Raw genomic sequence first — 13,586 nt, 5'->3', positions numbered from 1 at the left:
TGTACATGGAAAGATTTCCCAACAGGCATCATCTCTAACAGCGAGTGTTTATTTCTCTCTATCGACGAATGCGGGAGAATGGTTCATTGGAAATAAGGACCGAGGGACCTGGAAAATACGAGGATCACACCAGGGATATTTGTCAGGGTGCGTCAGAATCTTGTTAGCCGATGTCATGCTTGCATTGAGGTTGATGGCCGTGAGTTTCAACACATGTTCTAGGATACAGTTCAGATTGTAAGTTCATTGTGTCAGTGATGGTATTTGCAGTTAACTGTAACTAAAGAAATACACAGTGATGTGATTTTATTCCTTATCTCTTTAAGCTGGCTTCTCCGACCTCACCTTCCCTACCTCAAATTGTTCAGTGGAACACCCTCTGTGTCCTGTTAAATTTTTGCACGATCTTACGAAAACGCCCTGTATATAATAGCGAAACGTTGTTAGCAAACAGGAAAGCTCTATTTATGGCTTATCGGCTTATTATTAGATACTACTAAGGAATCTGAAAATACAATAGATATGAAACAATGAACAGAATTAAATGTCAGGGGTGCTGTGGGGGAGAGGAAATGGACAGAGAAAGGGGGCAGGAGAGGATGGAGAGAGAGGCGGAGGAGGTAATGGGTAAAGAGAAGGGAGAGAGGGGGCAGAGATGGAGAGAGAGGAGGGAGGAGAAGGTGGAAAGAGAAAGGCGGAGGAGGCGATGGACAGAGAGAGGGAAGAGGAGGGGGATATGGACAGAGACAGGGAGGGAGACAAGGAAATTAGGACGTATATCCAATTTCCATATACCCGGTGATCAAAAAGTCAGTATAAATTTGAAAACTGAATAAATCACGGAATAATGTAGATAGAGAAATACAAATTGACACACATGCTTGCAATGACATGGGGTTTTATTAGAACCAAAAAAATACAAAAGTTCAGAAAATTTCCGACAGATGGCGCTTCATCTGAACAGAATAGCAATAATTAGCATAACAAAGTAAGACAAACCAAAGATGATGTTCTTTACAGGAAATGCTCAATATGTCCACCATCACTCCTCAACAATAGCTGTAGTCGAGGAATAATGTTGTGAACAGCACTGTAAAGCATGTCCGGAGCTATGGTGAGACATTGGCGTCGGATGTTGTCTTTCAGCATCCCTAGAGATGTCGGTCGATCACGATACACTTGCGATTTTAGGTAACCCCAAAGCTAATAATCGCACGGACTGAGGTCTGGGGACCTGTGAGGCCTAGCATGACGAAAGTGGCGGCTGAGCACTCGATCTGCACCAAACGACGCGCGCAAGAGATCTTTCACGCGTCTAGCAATACTTTCTTTGTTCTAATAAAACCCCATGTCATTCCAAGCATGTGTGTCAATTTTTACCTCTCTATCTACATTATTCTGTGGTTTATTAAGTTTTCAAATTTATCCTGACTTTTTGATCACCCGGTATATTAGAAACGTGTGTTTTCTGTTATCTTTGTTTTCCATGTAATGAGACTGAGGCACAGCAACAGCTGCCGGGAACAGCTAGCCTTGAATAAAAATGTCTAGAAGAACAAACGTCAGTATGGCCGTCGCACATGGGGCGAAAGTCTAAGTATGTTACCATATGTGTACGTGTATGTATTTGCGAGTGCGTGCGTTAGTTTGTATTGTGGTCGCTAGATTTTGTACGGTGCTTACCTGTTAAACTGGTTTCACATTTTTGTTCTTCTGAATATTGTTGTGTTTTGTAATGGGTGTCTCCTGGAAACACAATAGCCTAGATGTGACGTGATGCCCCAGAAACAAGTAGTGTGTGGGCAGGGACGGGCGCTGGCAGCTGCTGGACGAGGAGACGCGGCGCGAGATGGGCGCGCTGCAGCCGGCGCCGGACGGCGAGTTTTGGATGGAGTTCTCCGACTTCCAGCGACACTTCTCCGAGATCACCGTCGCCACGCTCGTGCCCGACCTGGACTGCGACGCCGAAGGCGCCAACGCCGCCACCAGCAACGGCAACAGTGCTGCCGACAGGAGCCGCCGCTACGTCAGTATCTCACCCTCCTAGCGCACGTACACCAATCAGCCGAAACATTTATGACTGCTTGCTTAATAGCGTGTTCGTGCGTCTTCGGATAGCAAGGCAGCAGCGATTCTGCTTGGCGTGGGTTCGACAAGTCGTTGGTAGGTTTGCGGAGGTAAGAGGTACTAGATGACTATGCACGCGTCACACAATTCCAGTAAATTATGGGTCAGTGGTTTCTGCGCTCGGAGGTGATGAGTTCCACAGGGTTCAAATCAGGCGAATTTGGTGGCCAGGACATCAGCGAGAATTCACTCTCATACTCCTATGCAGTACGTTTCGGAGCTTGTGACACGGACATTTATCCTGCTCGAAGATTCCATCGCCATCGGGGAACACGAGCATTAAGGGATGCAGGTGGTCTGCAATAACATTTACGTAGACCCCAGCTGCCACGGTGCTTTCGATTACAATCACAGATTCTTTGGAGGCCCATGTGAATCTCTCTCATAGAAATATACCGCCTCCTCAGCCTCCCCCCTCCTCCTCCCCCCTCCCACCATTGACGCGGTGTATGTCTCGAGCAACTGTTCCCTTGGATCACTACGTACCTGAACAATACCATCATCCTGGTGTAGCATGAAACTTGATTCATTCGACCAGGCTATACATTTCTATTGACCCACGGTCCAATCTCAATGCTCCCGTGCCGGCTGCAACCGTAATTGACACTGCAGTTAGATCAACAGGGGGACATATGGGGGTCCTCTCCTGCAGGTCCCCGTGTTCAACAATGTTACCGGAACGGTATGTTCTGAAACACTTGTGCCTGAACCAGCGTTGTACCGCGTCATCAGATATGCTACACATCGCTTCCTGTCCTGATTTATAGAGCGGGCAATCTTCCGACCTCCACTCACCTACTCGTGGTTTCACTGTGCTCACTGGCTCTCACGACAGCAGCACGCGAACGGGCAATCAGCTTCGCCGTTTCCGGCAGGCTTTTTCTCCTTTTTTCTGCCCTTGGTCAGTTTCAGCTGTTATTGTTGTTCTGGTCTTCAGTCCGAAGACTGGTTTGACGCAGCTCACCATGTCATCTATAATTACTGCAACCCATATCCTTCTGAATCTGCTTTCTGTATTCGTTTCTTGGTCTCCCTCTATGATTTTGACCCCTCACACTCCCCTCTGATACTAAATTGGTGATGTATAAAACGCATGTTGGACCATCAGCCGCTTTTATTTTAAACCCAAATATCGACCGATTTCAGTCATCTTCACGGATAAGGGTTAAAATGGTTTAAGCCACAACACTACATTTGTTGTTACTTAAATAATGTGTAGAGCACGCCTTGAATATCAGTATACGACACAGGACTTTTAGAAGCAACTTACTAACAAGTGTATACAGAGCTGCTCTGCGAATTACGTGCTGCATTTAACACAGGATACATGTCTGTAGCTTGCCTGAAGGCCTGCTCACTTGGGTGAGCTTGCGACCTGACGGGTGATATTCCACTCAGGTAAAGGCGTACAGTTCAAGTTGACAGTACCTAGCACAAACAACAAATCTGATACGGTTCATAAGTTCACACGACAAACCACAGGAAGTCGAGTAAGGCAATAAATGAAAAATAAATAAGACTGGCTTCCCGAATATAGGCTGAAACGACTGGAAGAAACAGCATCCCACACTCACACATAGCCATAGACTTCAGGCCTGTGTTCACAGTCGTAGCGCTGAGTGAAATACTGATAATGGTGAGTGCTCACTTCTATTCTGTATCGTGTAAATTACAAAGCTGTCTTTTCAGTACCTGCTCACTAGTTAGGCAATCTACCGATCTAATCTCTAGGATTCTTCTGTAGTACTACATTTCAGAACTGTTGGTCTGTGGATTTCCCCGTTCGTTACTATTAAGACTCTTAACCCCTTAATACTTAAATAAATTCCAATTGAAAGAAAAAATCGAAGATCATACTTTGTAATCACTAATGGAGTACATAAGGTCAAATCTAAGACATGTTATACTTGTCAGATGTAATTGGGTTTTCGTATATTTGCGACAACAGACGTTTGGGACCAGTTTACGTAGACTTTCCCCGCGTAATGACTGATGCTTTCTCGGGTATGCAGCAGGGTAATGTAGTCATCTTGACACAACATTTGAACGGAGCATCTACCCGCCATCTTGAAGTGAGTATGCTGATGCACGATCTCGCCGGAACTGTTCCGCACCTGAAAAAAGAGGCCAGATGCTTCGTTGAAACATTGTGTCAAGATGACTACCTTATCCGGCTGCATACCCGAGGAGAGTATCATCAGTCATTTGAGACATGTAACATCATTTGGTTGGGTAAAAGATTTTTATTCAACATTCTGATGATACATTGCTATTCCGGACTTGAATTCTAGCAGAACAGTTTATTTATTATGGGTAATATTGAATCCGTCAGTTGAAACTCGAGAATTGCATCGTCCATTTACAGTTCGTGGAGCACAAACCGTCGGGGGTCAGTCGCTAGTAAAAGAAAGGCTTCAGAGTATTACCAGTTTATTAGAATGTTCACAACTCATTAAAAGTGAAATGTAATCATTCAACATAGTGTTGAGCCCGGATGTTCATATGAATCATTGGAAATGTGTAATAAATTAAAGTATATATACTTAAATAATTAACAATATTATTCATTTAAATATTCTTGTACTACAAAGAAATATTCAGGTGCTACAAATCGACGGAAATATTTACTTTCAGTTCAGTTGATTTCATCTTCTGCATGCGTCCATAAAGTTACACAAACATCTTACCGTGCGTATTTTACACAAACGAATTCAGTTGCACGTGTAACTAGTTTATTACATCAAAGTGTGAATTATCTCACATGACAGAATTATAAAAAGAAATTATTTTCAGAACTGATCGTACCTCTGTATCTAGCCGTAATTCTCCAAACAATGATGATAACTTCCCGTGTGTGTGTCGTGAACAAAGGCGCGTATGGCAATCGCTCTAGAAGAATTCGAAACACTCAGGAAATGGCAGAGGCGTTGGTAGGTTCGTGTAGAATCTGAATTTACATCTACTGGCGCTTAAGGACAGTCAACTTTCACTTTACTGGCATCGTATACGTATGACACCAATTCGCGACACATTATTGTTATTATTATTATTATTATTGCTACTACTATTAGAATCGTAGACATCTGTGGCACGTTAAAACTCTTCGAAAACGAGTGGCTGATTGCTTTGCTTTTTCCTAAGTTGGCCGTCACCTTAACAGTGCGAACGTTAAGGACTTTCTCGCTACAAAATCTTCGAAATGAGGGAGAATGTAGACTAGGGGTGAGGGGACGAAAGGGCACGGACTTTATTTATTATGAGTCCCAAGATTCATTTGAAGTAATTTAACGAAACACAGACAACTCAAAATAAAACAGTCTAACGTAGTTTTGAAGTCTGCTGCTTCCAGCACTTTTATACACTGACGAGCCAAAACATTATGACCACCTGCTTAACAGCTTGTTTGTCCGTCTTTGGAACTAAATGCAACTCTTACTTTGCGTATCAGCGATCCGACAGTTTGTCGATAGGTCTGTAGAGGTATGTAGCATTAGGTGTCTACCCACAGGTCATGTAATAACAGGCCGCTGATTTGCGTGCGCGGTGTTGACTACCGATACCGACCCATATAGGATCTACTGGATTTACATCAGGCGAATCTGGTTGCCGTGACATCAATGTGCGTTCACTGTAATAGTCCTCAAATCACTATAGCAAGGTTCTGTCTCCGAGCCACGGACAATTTCTTATACTGCTGAAAGATGACATCGCTGTCGGGGAAGACTTCAAGCATGGACGGATACAGGTGGTTCGTAGCTGTCAGAGTGTCTTCGTTTACTACCACAGGTCTCCTGCAAGCAAAGGAGCATGTCTCCGACAGCATATTACTGATTCCGCCAACATGCGTCTGTTGCGCGCTGCACGTTTCGAGTCGTCGTTGACCTCGATGACGGCGTTTGTGGAGATGACTAGGGACCTAGTATAGGAAAAATGTGACTACCCGAAGAGAAGACATGTTTCCATTGATCGACTGTCGAGCCCCGATGGTCCCGTGCCCATTGCAATCGTAATTGACGATGTCATTGGGTCAACGTGTGAACATGTAGGGGTAGTCTGTTGCGGAGGTCCGTGTTCAGCAATGTACGATGAACGGTATGCTCCGGAACACTTGTGCATACACCAGTATTGTGCTCTTTCGCATAAATGTCACAGATCACTGTCTTACAGAGCAGAGAGTTGTGGACGTCCAACCATTTAGCACTTAGTGGTAGTTTCACTGTCCTACCTCTTTCCGTAGATGTTCACGACAGTAGCACGTAAACACTCGATTAGCTTCGCCGTTTTCGAGATCCCCATTGACAGGCTCTGCTTAACAATAATCTTTCCTTTGTCGCCGGCCGAAGTGGCCGTGCGGTTAAAGGCGCTGCAGTCTGGAACCGCAAGACCGCTACGGTCGCAGGTTCGAATCCTGCCTCGGGCATGGATGTTTGTGATGTCCTTAGGTTAGTTAGGTTTAACTAGTTCTAAGTTCTAGGGGACTAATGACCTCAGCAGTTGAGTCCCATAGTGCTCAGAGCCATTTCCTTTGTCACAGTTGCTTATCTCAGTGCATTCCCCCGTTTGGAGTCCATATCTTCGCTACGGTGATCCCTCGTCCGTGTCTTCTCCGCTTACATACTTTTGTTACCGCACCACGAGCTCCAGTGCCACCAGGCTGCATCCAACATCGCAGTGGGCTGTGATCATAATGTTTTGGCTTATCAATGTACCAGTCTACCAGACCAGACTCTTCGAAGAAAGAAATTTTGCAACGAGTTATGGGATTATGAATTACAAAGGAAAAGGCTGACTTAACGGCCGGACATAATTTTCTGCACCAGTGCGACTGAACTTAAACCTTGAGACATTTATTCGTCTACATATACCGAAACATACTTCCGAGCGCGAAAAGTAGCAGTGACTTCGGGAAGTCCTTGAAAACGAACGAGAATGAGACCTTAGCGCTCTTCGTTCACAAGGGTCTGTACCTTAAGAGCACCTGTGCGGTGCATGACTTCATAAAGTTTATTTAGCTCGTCTACGACGCGGATGCTTATAACACTGATCTAACATATGAGGTTACCTATTTGCAGTCAAGCTAAAACATGGCGCACGAGAGTCCTCATCTTCACCGCACTTCTCGGTATCGGCTTGACTGTGTGCAAAGCACACGTTAACAACTACAAATCTCCGGTTTCATATTCTGCAATGGCCTCCGGATGAATTTATGTAAGAATTGTAATTAGATACCTTCGTATCGGTCATTAAAGGACAGCGTGTGCGAGTAGGTTAATATCGATGGTAATTAAAGATACAATCTCACCAAAAGTCATAAAATCAATGAGATTGAACTTAAAGGTGTTTAAGCGGAACAAACTAATCCAGCGTCCCTTACGTACGATACTTCTGCTATCGTTAATGTATCATTTCCCTGTTTACTTTCTTAAATTTTGTGGATGAAATAATAGAAACCCTCAGTCTGCTAAGACTTTATCAACACCATTTTTCTCCTTGGTCATTTTTAGGGTTCTGTACCTCAATTGGTAAAAAGATGAATCTTACTGGATCACTTTATTGTTCACCTGTCTGTCTGTTTGTTCGGCTATTAAAACGCTTTCTCAGTAACAGGTATACGAACTCGTATCAAGTTGAAATTTATGTTACACACTAAGGTTTACGGTCCCTTGGCGGTGTAAAAAATTGGAGCTTCTAAGTCGGTGTAATGAAAAGATACGACCATTTATGTGACATATTTTGACACTCGCAAACTCACTCATCAAAATCTATAGGGTACTTCTCGTTGGCCTACAATCATGAAATTTGGCAAAAAGTAAGGTTTCATAGTACGCCTGAAGGAAAAAAATCCGAAGTTGTTAATTTGTGATTCTCTCACACGAAAAAAAGCGTTTTTCGACATTTATTATCCGATTGTCTCGCTGTCTGTCCGTCTATTAAGGTCACTTTTTCTCAGGAATGCGTAGACGTTTCAAGATGAAACTTTTATCACATACAGTGATCAATGATTTCTTTGTAGTGTAAAACACTTAAGCTTCTAAGTCACCGCAATCTTAAGATTTGTCACATATTTTGATACTCGCAGACTCACTCATCAAAACCTATGGGGGTACTTCACACTGAACTAGAATCATGCAATTTGGCAAAAAAACAAGGTTTCACAGTTCAGGTAAAGGAAAAAAAATCACGAAGTGTTAATTTTTTATTATTTCACATGAAAAAATATTTTTCATAATTTATTGTCCGAAAGTTCTCGGAAATTTTTGGAATTCCCAGCACCAACGTCTTGCCAGCATCAATGGCAATAACAGGCAAAAATCTTCGATATTCTTGGTTCCTTGAATGGATGAAGCATATTTATATATAATTAAGTTTGTACAGAATACTCAGAGCTGAGTCTTACTCGCACCTGGCCAATTTTTTGAAAATTGGCTGTACTCTTATTCCTTGTCCAGCGATTGTACCATCTCGAGGTAACTTTTTCTTTGAAACATTACTTAGAATCTTGGCTCTCTACAATAGTATGTGTCGATCTGTCTTCGTCATATGTGGTACCTTTATTCAGTTTGATTCTTTGCCCCTGCCTATGTTTTATGCAACCTGCATTGTCTTCAAATACCTGTGCAAGACTTTCATATTCTTTTCCTTGGTACGTGCAGACTATTAGTCCTACAGAAGAAATGAACAGGTCCTTTTTGTAGTCAAATTCTGCACTGCGACACATTTTCGCAAGAGGCCGTATTTTTCGAGCAAACTTACAAAAGTAACCTTGAAGCGCGTTTTTATTGAGTAGTTCGAAAACTGAGGCCTCCAGCGAAAACATATCCCAGTACAAAATTTACTTCATTACACTACATTAAACGTCCTACGATAAGGTTCCGTTCATTTATTCTGTAAGGCTAATAATTTGTGCAAACCGAGCGAGAGAACATGAAAATGTCGGATGTGGCTTCTGAAGGCGTTGCAGGTTGCATAGAAATCACAGGTAGGAGCAGCTGGAAGCCCTGCGTATACGCTCTAGCCCAGAGCCGCTGCCAGAAGCCATGAAGCCTTGCGCTCCCTGTGTGCAGGTGGAGGTGTGCCACGGGGAATGGGTGGCGGGGCGCAGTGCAGGCGGCTGCCGCAACGACATCAGCAAGTTCACTACCAACCCGCAGTTCCTGCTCACGCTCACCACCTCCGGTAAGAAATCCACTAAGCCATTACTACGACTTACACGTCCACTATCGATCTCCGAACCATCGAGCTTTAACACACACCCGCCAACAGTAACTACCACAGGTGCATTTTGGTGCAGACATTCGAAATTCCCTCTACATGTACGTTCTCACCCTCAACACTATAACTGCTAGCGACGTACATACCTGTGAATAACCTGCATGCCTCTAGTGCTAATGACAGCGTTTACCGTTTATCTTTACAACTGCAAATAACTTTTCGTTCAGAAGCAAAATAAACAATGTATCAAGCAGTAATTGTTTACCTACCAGGAGGCCAATAACCAGTATGACGGCTTTCTCATAACTTTGTTCATTACGAAAGTTGTACAACTGTACGTCATTTTTAAACAGGACCCTAGTTTTTTTAGTTCGGTAATCCACTTCCTCTCCTCAATACCTATGCAAAAATGTCTTATCACAGTGTACGATTGGGTGAACACCCTATTAAAAACGTAACAAACATTGACGTTGACTCTCCTGTACTAGCTGACAGAGCAGGCACCTGGAGTAACGTAACTCGACCACTTGCTGGAGTTGACACTAACCAAATGAAAACAGAGGAAAATGCACACCGATCATTTAATCAACCATCTTCAGTTAAAGGAAGGTAAAAGCACTACAGTATGTGCTTCATGTAATCGTGTTGTAAATAAGAAAACATTACTGCTACTCGTATTATTGTTCTGCTAACATAACTCTCCTTAGATGAGTAGCATTACGCCGGTTTTCTTTTGCTATCAATTTGACACTTCTCACATATTATTATCTGGGTGGTTCAGAATACTACCACGACATTCACAACATGTTCTGTTACTTTCTATAATATAATCAGCCCTTCAGCACACCAGAAAATACTTGTCACAGGCATTCCGACAGATGATTACGATTTCACTTTTCTTGGTGGGCCATCAGCTTCCATTCATTGCTTGGATTTCTGTGCCTTTCCTGTTTATAAATGGTGCATCGACAGTAATTGAGCGACACAATATATCAATTGTACTCTTTCTAAAGCTGTCAGAAATCGTTGTGAAGTTTGTTATCACAGTTTCTCTTGACCAGCGTTAAACAATGCCGTATTCAAGTTCCACGAAACTTTCTCGTAGTTAATTCTCCGTGTAAAATCTTCCACTCCTAACAAGCTTATGACATCACCCGTTTCATACAGATTTAATCTACCTTTGTCCCATAGCAAATTGTGCACTTTTCCGATGTTTTCATTTGTGGTGGCCGTTTTGGGACTTCTTTGCGTGAATCATCGTCAAAACCCTTTTGTGTAACATGTACCAATACAATGGGAAAACGTTGAAATCGACGCCATATTTGTGCTAGTTTGAGAACATCTTATCTTGCTATCGTAATCACTACGAGAAAAATCTAAAAGTATTCTATTTTTCAAGCGAAGGAATCGCATTGTACCACTACGGTACAATATGACTAATAGCAGTAAAGTAATGGACTGATATATCGGTTTAAGAAACAACATTTCTGCCAAAGTATGTTTATTAGTTGACACAACCCCCTGTTTGAGGCATAAAACTGGAGGTAATATTTGTCACTGTCTTACTGCTCCAGGTTTATGGTTCAAGAGTACTGTTTTATTCAGGAGACTCACTGATCGTTTGAAAAGTGACCTCTGAATTTTTAAAATTCGATTTTAAGAACTCACTCACGCGGGAAGATCGTTTGAACGTCGCACAGAGTCCCGTATGAAGGACATAGTAGTAGGAATCTCTGGTATAGTGAAACAAATAACTCGTCAGGTTCGGATGGTATTCCAATTCAGTTTTATAGAGAGTACTCTTCGGCAATGGCCCTTTTGCAGTTGTCACGAATATATCGCCCAGCGCAAATCCCAAGCGACTAGAAAGGTGACTCCTTATATAAGAATGGTAAAAAGACGGACACCCAAAACTATAACCAATATCCTTAACATCAGTTTGTTACAGAATTTTTGAACATATTCTGAATTCTATAATAACAAATTTTCCTTAGACGGATAAGCTTCTGTCTACAGATCAGTGTGGATTTAGAACGCATCACTCGCGAAATTCGGTTTGCCTTTCTTTCGTATGATGTTCAGCAAACCATGGATAATGGACAATAGTCAAATTCCATAGTCATACCAAGCGAGGTGGCGCAGTGATTGAAACCCGTTTCCGGCTAGCCAAGTTTTCTGTGATTTCGCTAAATCGCTTGTGGCCATCCTGATTTAGGTTTTCCTTGATTTCCCTAAATCACTCCACGCAAATGCCGGGATGGTTCCTTTGAGAGGGCACTGCCGACTTCCTTGCCCATTCTTCCGTAATCCATGCTTGCGCTCCGTCTCTAATGGCCTCGTTGTCGACAGGACATTAAACACTAATACTGCTATTTCTGGAATGCTTTTGACACGGGGCCCCACTACAGACTGTTAACGAAGATCCGAGTATGCAGATTACGCTCCCAGATTTGTGGCTCGAAGGCTTCTTGTAATAGAAACCAGTATGTTGTCGTCGACGGCGGGAGTTCATCAGAGACAACGTCAGAAATGCCACAGAGAAGCGTGATAGGACTGTGGTGTGCCCCTGCATATTCGACCACACGTCTCACAGATATGCTCCGAGGGCTAGGTACGGTCCCTGGTACGGCCCCTGCCTCATCTTGGAGGTTGTTTGTCAACTGAAAAGTCGTTGAATTGTTTACCGCAAAACCTCCTGCAGCCACTACAGTGCCTGGTGCTGCATCCCACGCCAATATGGCTGGTCGTGGTAAATAGCGCTGCAGTCACAGGCACCTATTTGCGTCCGCACCATCGCCTCGACTCTCCAGTACAGAGTACGCCTGCTCGCCGCTACCCGCCAGACAGAGCCGTCACGCCTTTTATTCTTGGTAATTCATCCCCTATGCCGCATATGGGCGGGAAGGAGGGAGAGCTGTCATCGGTACAGGCAACCCGTTCTACAGCCAACTGACAGCAAAAGATTAATTAGGTGAAAAAGAATAAAAGAGACAAATAGGGGAGGTTGGTTGGTTTGGGGGAGGGGACCAAACAGCGAGTTCATCGGTCCCATCGAATTAGGGAAGGATGGGGAAGGAAATCGGCCGTGCCCTTTCAAAGGAATCATCCCGGCATTTGCGTGGAGTGATTTAGGTAAATCAAGGAAAACCTAAATCAGGATGGCCACAAGCGGGTTTGATCCGTCGTCCTTCCGAATGCGAGTCCAGTGTGCTAACCACTGCCCCACCTCGCTCGGTAATAGGAGAGATATTTACATTGAAGTTAAAACGTTTTTGAACGAAAAAAATTAAATTGAAGTTTTTAGATTGATCTCTTGCACTGGTAGTTAAAAAAAGTAATAATAAAAGATAAAACGAAACACAATAAACGCAAATAAAAAAAACGTTTATAGCCTGTTGGCGAAACACTGATATTTAAAAGAAGCACTTTTCTGTCACTAATAACCGGGAGGACCTGATGTTGGACAGGGAGGTTGTTGTTGAAGGGGGGAATGTTGGCCAGTGAGGAAGGAAGGAATGTTGTGGCATAGGGATGGAAGACTGCTGTACAGCAGCGATGGGGGTTAGGACAGAAGAAGGGATGGAATTGACGGGAAATTGGTGATGTTAATAGTTGTCGGGAAAAGGGGTGGGGCCGGGAAAGGAAGACAGATGGGGAGAAGAAAGGGGGTAAGAAAATGTGGGGAGGGGAGGGAGAGGAAGCCCTGGTAAGGTGGGACACTGTAACAACACGTTCCCATGAGGCTGTGCACTTGTGGGCAATCAAATTGCAGATCCAGCGAAGCAGTGCCCTTGGAAGCGGCTGACGGTGCTCACGACAGGGCGTGACAGCACCATTCTCTACTGTCCTCGAATGCACAGGTGGTGAATGGATAAATGTCAGGGTGAAGTTCACGATCTGGGAGAGGCAGGTGGTTGGATTTTCTTTGGGAGAGTAGGAGCGGTGGAATGGGTTGGTAAAGGCACGGCAGTGTTTGAGGATTGGAAAGTAGAGGGGAAACAACATGAGTTTTGGAGTTGAGTTTGTGGATGGTGTAAAGTGTTTGGGACTGTTCAGTGCGAGTGTGGAGAAGTGGGATTTTCATGAGCCATAAAGGATCCTTGTGAGGGAGGTAAGCAGTTGAGGAAAGTGAGGTGGAATGCTTGACATCCAAGTATCTGGAGGGACTTAGAGAACTTAGGAGGGGCAGATATCCATGCAACATTTGCATAGCAAAGGATGGGGCGGATCAGGGTTTGTACTTGTGA

At 43.7% G+C, this 13,586-nt stretch overlaps 1 protein-coding gene across 1 annotated transcript in view; it reads left to right on the top strand.

The window, feature by feature from the left end:
- Window positions 1-13,206, top strand: part of LOC124758258 (calpain-9-like) — a 110,275-nt gene extending 97,069 nt beyond the window's left edge. Inside the window, exons 8-10 of the mRNA XM_047249082.1 lie at window positions 1,807-2,026; window positions 9,192-9,303; window positions 13,112-13,206. Coding sequence (XP_047105038.1) covers window positions 1,807-2,026; window positions 9,192-9,303; window positions 13,112-13,206 — 427 coding nt within the window. The remainder of the gene's footprint in view (window positions 1-1,806; window positions 2,027-9,191; window positions 9,304-13,111) is intronic.
- The last annotated feature ends 380 nt before the right edge of the window (window positions 13,207-13,586 follow it).

The sequence above is a fragment of the Schistocerca piceifrons genome, chromosome 1 (assembly GCF_021461385.2).
Source record: "Schistocerca piceifrons isolate TAMUIC-IGC-003096 chromosome 1, iqSchPice1.1, whole genome shotgun sequence".
Classification (NCBI taxonomy): Eukaryota; Metazoa; Arthropoda; class Insecta; order Orthoptera; family Acrididae; genus Schistocerca; species Schistocerca piceifrons.
Note: the sequence above shows the minus strand (reverse complement) of the source record. Positions and strands in the feature narration are given on the sequence as shown.